General features: G+C 43.5%; 1 protein-coding gene across 1 annotated transcript in view; it reads right to left on the bottom strand.

The window, feature by feature from the left end:
* The window catches only part of LOC103078800 (liver carboxylesterase-like), a 35,754-nt gene extending 30,319 nt beyond the window's left edge, over positions 1 to 5,435 (bottom strand). The window contains exons 1-2 of the mRNA XM_007466821.1: positions 5,384 to 5,435; positions 2,287 to 2,491 (exon numbers count right to left, since the gene is read on the bottom strand). Coding sequence (XP_007466883.1) covers positions 2,287 to 2,491; positions 5,384 to 5,435 — 257 coding nt within the window. The remainder of the gene's footprint in view (positions 1 to 2,286; positions 2,492 to 5,383) is intronic.
* Between the last annotated feature and the right edge of the window lie 3,607 nt (positions 5,436 to 9,042).

Below are 9,042 nucleotides of genomic sequence, written 5' to 3'. Positions count from 1 at the left end.
GGGAAAGAGAGTTCAACATCACTAGTATTCAGATAATTGCAGAATAAATTTTTAAATTATATAAATAATTATGATGATAATTATTATTTTGCCTATCCAATAGTCAAAACAATTTTTTAATAACCCCAAGCATTGGCAAGGTTCTGGTGAATGAAAGTTTTCATATATTAATGGAAGGAGTGTAGTTAGAACATTTCTGGAAGGAAATTTAACAAAATGTGATACTCTTTTCCTCAGAAATGTCATTTCTTGGAACTTATCCCAAAATACTGTGAATGTGCATAAAGGTTTGGCTACATGATGTTCATCATGGTGCTAATTATATTGTCAGAAACATCAAGAACAACTTAACGATCCCAAATAGGAGATTTTGGGTAAATAAATTGTTATTCAGTACCCAGTGTAATATAATGTCAGCCTGTGATATTTAATGACATATAACGATGTTCATGATACATTTATAAATGAGCAAAGCAGGCATTCAAAGTATCTGTACCCTGTGATATAATAAGAAATATATTTTTGGTCTTCTTCCCATTTCTGGCAAAGAGCTCTTAAAACCCTTGGAATTTCCTAAGTGATGAGAGTGATAAATGTGTCTTTTGTTGTGTTAATGAGGTGATTCTGGACCTTACCTAAGGATGGAAGCTGATTATCAAGAGAACCACATGTGATTCCAGGTTTGGAACTTTCAGATCCACTCCCCTGACCTCTGGGGAAGGGAAAGGGGCTGGAGGTTGAATCAATCACCAATGGTCAAAGATTTCATCAATCCTGCCCAGGTACCGAAGCCCAAAAGGCTAGAGTTAAGAGAGCCTCTACGTTGGTGAACCAGAACTCTTCCAAGTGCCAACGTGCTGGGACCAAAAATCCACAGGACAGGAGGTCCTTTGTGCCTCATGTTATGTATCTCTTCATCTGGCTGGTGATATCCTTTAATATTCTTCATAATAAACCAGCAATCTAGTGAGTAAACTAGCATCCTGAGTTTTATGAGTTGCTTTAGCAAATTAACGGAACCCAAGGAGGGGGTCATAGAAAGCTGTGACTTATAGCCATTTGATCAGAAGCAGAGGTAACAACCTGGACTTGAGATATCATCTGAAACAGAGGGCAGTATTGTGGGACTGAGCCTTTAACCCATATAATACGATGCTGTCTCCAGGTGGTTAGTGTCAGAATTGAGTTGAATTGTAGGACACCCAGCTGGTGTCAGAGAATTGCGTGCTGGTGTGGAAAAAAGAAAATAAACATTGGAATTGTGTGCAGAATCTTATGTGGTTACATTTTAAGGGATAAAATATGCAATAGGTAAGAGACTACAAAAACAGAATCTAAAATATGAACAGCAGTTCTCTCTAGGTGGTAGAAGTATATATAATTTTCATTTTCTTACCTTTACTTCCTCACTTTTCTGTAATAAGTATGTATTACACTTGCAATCAGGAAATAAAAACAGTGAATATTATAAAGAAAAGAAAGAAGGGAGAGAGGGAGGGAGGAAGGGAGGATGGTAAGAGTGGAGAGAAAAGAAAGAAAAGGAGAGGAGAGAAGAGGAAAGGAAAGGACAAGAAAAGAAAAGAAAAGAAAAAAGAAAAAAGCAGGAAGAGGCGGGCCCCTGGAAATTCCCAGAAATGCCTTGCTGGAAAAGGTCTGAATCCATGCATGTAGATATCCCAGGTGTCCTGGGGCATGACTTCAACATCTTTGCCCAACATGGCCAGAGTGACCAGGATACACCAACCAGTGCTCTGCTCCTTACTAGGTAACAGTCACACCTGGGAGTTAGGAACTTGACTGGTCAACACCCCAAAGACTACTCACCTACACATCTGGCCCACCTCACTCCCCAACTACAGCAAAGTTCAAGACAGGAGAATAAATAGAATCATTACTTCTGATCCCCCTCACCTGCTCAACTCTTTATTTTATTCCAAAGCACTTACCCTACTCTAACATATTATATAACCTATTGCTTTGCATATTGTTCAGTGTGTCTCTCCCTGCTAGAATGTAAGCTGCATGAGGGTGGGATCTTTGTTCTGTTCACTAATGGATCCCAGGAAACTAGAACACGCCTGGCACACAGGAGGTGCTCCATAAATATTTGTTGAATAAATAGCTCTAGAATGCTATGAGAGTTCTGAAATGTTTGTAAGGATCTACAATATCTTGAGGATTCCAGAACAAAGTATGAGCCACTCAGAGGATTGCCTTGGCTCCTTCCTGCGTCCCTTTGAGGCTAACATCCCCACTGGAAGATGCCAGAGTCACACCTTGACTTACATGGTAGGGTAAGAGGTGGTATTCTTCACGAAGATCCATGGTTCTGCAGGCTGCGGCGGAGCAAACCTCAAGGATCCAAGAGGGGGCTTGGCAAAAGGGATTCCCAGGAAAACGGCCACAGGCTGTGCAAAACCTTCTAAGCTGACATATTTTCCCAGAACTCTGCCCTGCGCGGTGTCCACAACAGGCAGTGAGGGAGGCTGTCCTGCTGGACATTGAGAGGAAATGAGAACATGTCAGTGGTGAAGGTGTGAACTGGATTCTGGGTGAATTTTGTTACTTTTGCCACGTGAGCTTGAACGTCCCTTCAACTCTCTAAGCCTCAGTTTCTTCTTATGTAAGAGAGAGTGAAGCTAACTGTCCTTCCTAACTCACAGCGCTATCTGAAGGAGCGAATTGGAATTGGAGGTATAACAGCATCAAATAAGACATAAATGCAAAAAGAAGAGCCACTGGGAATGAAGAAGGCATTCAGTTTCCACACTTAGGAGCATCTAGAAACAATCACTGGACGCTGGTGCCGAGCTGCACGCTGGATGAGAGGATGAACAAGAGCAGGCTGCTCTTCTCAGAAATCTGGCCTTATGTGGAGGATGAGCCACATACATACCTGACCCTACTGCTGAGAAGAAAGTGGTCCATGTCCTGAGAGACATACCAAGTAAGGTGCCATAGGAGACAGAAGAGGGAGCGAGGCCTTCTGACTGGTGGCTTCATGGAGGCAGTGACCTTGGAGCTGGGACTTGCAGTAGTGGAAGGAGTGACAAGGGGAGGTGGAAGAGGGTGCTTAAAGGTATAAACAGAGATGAGATTGTGCAGAGGTGAGGCTCTGCGACAGCAAAGTGCAAGACCTGCTTGAGGAAGAGCGATTGGCCCATTTGGGTCAGGAAGAGTAATGGGGGAGGAACATAATCCTGGATGAGACAGGTTCATGTCTGGGAGGGTCTCAAAGGCCAGGCCAGTGATTCGGGCTTTATTTAGTGGGTAAATGAGCAGCAGTGAACCGTCCTGGAGGAAAAGAGAGTGACACAATCAGCTTGAAGAGGCCCCTTCTGCTGCCTCTGAGCACGGTCATCCAGAGGGAGCGAGACGGGCTCAGATTCCATCTGTCCCCTTCTCGTGGAGCAGACAGTTCTTTCTCACTGAGCTGAAATGCGTCTCCCTGAAGCTGCCACATCAGTCCTGGTCCTACCTGCTCTGGGACATCCTGCACCTTCATGTGACAGGCAGCCTTAGTGACCCATGTTCATACCCATCCCTCAAGTCTTCTCTTGTCCATCCTCAACAGCTTCAGTTTGTCTAAGCATCCTAACAGGAAACGATTTCCAGCCTCTCATTCTCCCAATTGTTCCCCTTTAGATATAGACAGAAGGTCAACCTCTCTCTCAAAGTATGTGGCCAGAACAGAAAAGAATAACCCAGATTTGGTATTACAGACAAATCCGATGATAACCTTCAAGAGAGATGAAGTGGACAGATGTCCAACTGGCAAGGGTGAAAAAGTGGGTGATTGGCTGGTAACAGCAGCAGTTACCACTTGTGTTATATGTAATGTTTGTATACTGAGCACTTACTATGTGCTACATGGGCATTCCAGTTCCTTTAAACTGATCTTCACAAAAGACTTGCTAGGTAGACATTAATATGTTCATTTTACAGATGAGGTAACTGAGGAAATGGAGGCAGCCAGTATGGACTTTCTAAAGGTGGAAGTGGCATGGCCCTGCCAGGGGGTAAACAGCAGTAAGGGAATAATCTGCCCCTAATTTGGTTCTTACTCTGCTCTTACCCTCAGTTCCAGGCCTCTCACAGTGTCATAGGCCCAGGAAGAAGATAAAACCCAGTGGAGCCTGGGCTGTCAGTGCACTGACAGCCAGAGCACTGGCTCTGGACTCGAGTTAGAGATAGAATTCAGAGCATAATTTTCCGGTTGACCTTGGGCATGTACATTTCCCTCTCTGAGTCTCAGTTTCCCCATCTATAAAATGGCACAGATGCATTCTGAGGTCCCTTGCTGCACCCTTGTATTAACCAGGCCTTTTATGTTCTGTATTCTGATGCCTTGACACCTGGTGCCTTGCTGATTCTGGAGGGACTGCCCCTCCCAGAGTTCGCCAATCCCTAATGATAGGAATGAACTTCCCCTTCAAGCGTGCCAGAGCCTGTACCCCAACTGCCTTCTTTATCAGGCCCTCCATATCTGGCCACTATCATCCTGCCCTAATCACTCCAGGCCAAGTACCTGACAACTGTGGGAACTCCCTAAGCCCCAGAGCCCATTGCAATCGGCAGCCAATCCCAAACCTGCTTATTCTGCTTCACCTGTATCTTCCCCCCAGCAACCAAGATAAAGGTTCTTGCACCCAATTCCTCCTTCCTTCCTCTGCCTCCTGATGCAGCCGGTGCCTCACCTGTGGCCCACCATGGTGGTGTCACGCCCCCTCCTCTGGGGAGCTGTGAGTAACAAACTATCTTTTCAGTGGCAGTTGGCTCCTGATCCATGGCCTTACCACACCTCAGATTGTCTATTAATACACTATATCTTAAAACAACCCTTTTATTTATGAATTACTTTATTTTTCTTTCTCCATTCCAGGCACTCTTTAGAAACAACAACCCATTTCAACCTTACAGCAGCCCAGTGAGGTAGATACAGTTGTCACCCCCATTTTAGAAATGCAAAACTGAGGCACAGAAAAAGGACATCCCTTGCCGAAGAACACACAGCTACTAAGTGCTGAGCTGGATGCGAACCCACACACTCTGACTCCAGAATGGATATCAATATTCTGCTAACCCACTTTTGGCCATATCTGGACTAATAATCAAGGGGTTGCCTTGATACATGGAGCTTGCCAAAGTCCTCAACTGCCAGGGGCGAGGTTAGCTGGCTGCCCTCCTGCACGTGGCATAGCCCGGTTATCTTCCTCTCTGTCTCCTGTCACTGGGGCTGGCTGGGCAGACTCAGAGTCCTGACAGCACGTGCTACTGCAGAACCCGGCCTGTCACTCCTTTGCCCTGTACGCATCTCCTCTACCTTGTCCTCCATGAAGATTTCCAAAGATGCCCCCGCTGTTTGCATTTCAGAAGGACTCACCCCAAGCTGTGGAAGTGGCGAGGGAGGTCAGGACCAGAAGGAGAAGCCACATCGTGGAAGGACAGCAATTTCTGGGCCTGCAGGTCTCTGTGTCCACAGAGGGCCTTATGAGTCCACCCCCCAGTTCCTGCCCCCCTCCAACTCCCACCCCCAGCTCTGCCCCCGCCACCCAATAGCCTGATGAAGAGACAACAGAAAAGCTCTTCCCCTTCCCAAAGATGCAACGGGCGGCTGTTGGCGCCTCCAAGCCCCACCCTCCCAGAGTTTACCCTCTTTTATCAAAAGAGTCTGGATTAAACTCTCTGATTACAGATAGCCACCTACTCATTCAACAACTTGTTTCATAAGTGTTTCATAAGTAAGTGTTTTTCCCTTCCTGGACTCTAACCTTAGTGTGCTGTGGGCTACCCAAGGCAGACAAGCAGACAGAGGCCTTTAGACAAGGGGAGGCTTTGGCGTGGGGTCCTCAGAACAACTTGAAAACTTTCAGAGCGACTCCCAGCTCCAGCTGGAGAACTTAGGGCAAATCTCTTAGCTTCCCTGAGCTTCTATTTCATAGAGTTCCATGCTTTCCACTTTGGAAGCATCTTAAATTTCATCCCATTTCCCTTTTGATGCCTGGATTAACTTTTCAGTATTCCTGCCAATTAACTCAGCCTCCTGTTGCACACCTCCAGGGTCAGGGAATTCATTACCTCTCCACGCAGGGATCTTTGGACAGAATGTTCTTATAGTAAAGGAACTCCATGTCTTCATAATCCCTCGCTCTAACTATCCATCCTTCCATTTATTCATTATTCCCTTTATTTATTCATTCTTCAAACATTTATCAAATGCCTGCCTCTGTGCTAGGTAGTATGGATACAAAGATAAATTTGAGACATGTTCTAGTGCCCAGAGGATCTCACCATGTAATAGATAAGATAGATGGGGGAAGGGGTGGCTTGCTATGCAATGTGAGAGCACCAAAATAAAGGGACACAAAGTGCTCTGGGTATACCTGGAAGAGTGCCATTTACCTGATGGGGATGCAAGGAGGATGCTTAAAGCCTGTTTCATTGAATCATTAAGTGTCCAATGAAAGAGAATTCTCCAAATACACTGTGATATTGATACTTAGCTGGCTAAGACAATACTACACATTCACTCAAACTAGAGATGCATACCTCTACATATGGACAAGGGAATACAGTCATGATCCATTGTGAAGGAAAATAAAACAGGTTATAAAATAGTTATGGCTGCTTCGGGACACAGTTTGGCAGTTCGTCAAAAATTAAACTTAGAAAAAATTAAACTTAGAATTACCATATTTCATAGCAATTTCACTCCTAGGTATATACCCAAGCTAATTGAAAATATGTCCACACAAAAACTTGTACTCAAATGGCAGCATTCTTCAAAAAAGTCGAAAGTGGAAACAACCAAAATGTCCATCAACTGATGAATGGACAACGAGATATGATCTAACCACACAATGGAATATTATTCAGACATAAAAAGAAATGAAGTATGGATACTTGCTACAATGTGGAGGAACCTTAAAAACAGTATGCTAATGGAAAAAGCCAGACACAAAAGGCCAGATATTGTATGATTCTATTTATGAGATGTTCACAATAAGCAAATCCATAGAGACAGAACGTAGATTAGAGGTTTCTATGGGCTGGGGACGAGGGGAATAAGGAATGACTCCTAATGGGTATAAGGTTTCTTTTAGGTGCGATGAAAATTTTCTGAGATTGGATACTGGTGATGGTTAAACAACTTTGTGAATATACTAATATCAACTAAACTGTACACTTTAAAAAGGTGAATGGTATGTGTATTGTATTTCAAAAAAATAAATATTTAAAAAATCCCATCATGTATAATATCCCATGTTAAAAAACAAAGTTCTACTTTGTAAATTTGAAGATCTAATTGGTTTTTCAAATGATTCACGAACCAGGTGGCAAGCAGAAAAGAAAAGGTTTTAAAGGCAGAGAGGAAGTAGGACAAGGAAGTCATAAACAAACAAAAATGATGATTTCAGGCAGGGTTACCTTCTTTGAGGGGATAAGAGGGTCTATTATGCATACCACCTCACTGGTGCTGACCAGGAAATTCCAGACTGACTGGTTAAGATTACATTCCTGGGGAAGGTTGAAACTACAATTAAGTTAGGTACTAAATCTTCATTTGGTGACGAGGGCTTAGCACAAGTGACTGCATTTGGGGTCTGTTGTTTCTTTTTTTTTTTTTAACATTTCCCCTCTTTTGATCAAATTCTTGGCTTAACTGAGAGATGTGATCAAAATCGAAGGCATCAGCACCACTCTCAGCTACTGGTCACAACTTTTGTGGATCCTTTGTGTGGTGTCCATAGCTCATCATATTTTTGTCTAATCCCCGTGACGGTCACAGGTCATGGCTTTAGGTTCATAATACTTAAGTGGTTATGCTCTTTCCTTTTTTTCTTTTTTTTTTTAACATCTTTATTGGAGTATAATTGTTTTACAATGGTGTGTTAGCTTCTGCTTTATAACAAAGTGAATCAGTTATACATATACATATCTTCCCATATCTCTTCCCTCTTGCGTCTCCCTCCCTCCCTCCCTCCCACCCTTCCCTACCCCACCCCTCTAGGTGGTCACAAACCACCGAGCTGATCTCCCTGTGCTATGCGGCTGCTTCCCACTAGCTATCTATTTTACGTTTGGTAGTGTATATATGTCCATGCCACTCTCTCACTTCGTCCCAGCTTACCCTTCCCCCTCCCCATATCCTCAAGTCCATTCTCTAGTAGGTCTGTGTCTTTATCTTAGTGAGATCATTTGCGTGGTCCTTAGCAGCTGGGAACGCGTATGTAAAACCTTCGAGAGAATACAATGCACCACAGAAATGATTATGATTGTAATTAGCAGGATAATTCTCAATGTTTGGAGTACACTCTAGAGCCATGGTCCCTAAGACCCAAACCAATCAAAATCAAATAAGTCCAAGAAAGACTTATTGAAGAAGTCACTTTTTTAAGCCAAGTGGCTTGCTCAGTGATCTTATATAACTGTTCTTATGTAACTAAGTTACTTCCCCAGAAATATTAATCCAAGTGCAGCAAGTGGTGTTGGCCAAAGCACAGATACCTCCTTGCTCAGCTAAAAGATAATCAAGGGCTATCCTGTTATTAAAAACAACTTTGGCCAGAGTCTCAGAATTTTTCTGAGCTATTGCTTTAGTGGCAGATTCCATAATACTTTCAAGAGTTAAGAAGAGGTTCCTGATCACAGCCTCATTTACATTTACTCCTAACCAGGGAAGCAGGGCCTTCTTTCAAAGGAAGAGAATCTTGAAAATTGAATGCCTCCTGGTAATTCCCATTTAAATTTTTGGCTCAGCATTGGAAAGGTGACAGCCATTGAGGCCAGTAAAAGGGTCTGTAGACCACACAGGCAGTTTTATTCTGGTTACCCTTTCCTCATGTACTTTTCTTTGCATACAGCCTGGACACAAGGTTTCCCAAGTTTGGGGATGTTAACCAGAGATAAGGAAATGGACCAGGGTGACCCTGGCATCACGGACAGATAAGAGTTTTTTAAATGACAAATCCAGCAGTCTGAAAACTTACCCCCTTTAGCAATGGTCTTGGAGATATGGATAATGGCATCATCTTTCTAGGC

This window comes from Lipotes vexillifer, unplaced genomic scaffold (genome assembly GCF_000442215.2).
Source record: "Lipotes vexillifer unplaced genomic scaffold, Lipotes_vexillifer_v1.1 scaffold130, whole genome shotgun sequence".
NCBI lineage: Eukaryota > Metazoa > Chordata > Mammalia > Artiodactyla > Lipotidae > Lipotes > Lipotes vexillifer.
This window is presented reverse-complemented; position numbering and strand designations above follow the sequence as displayed.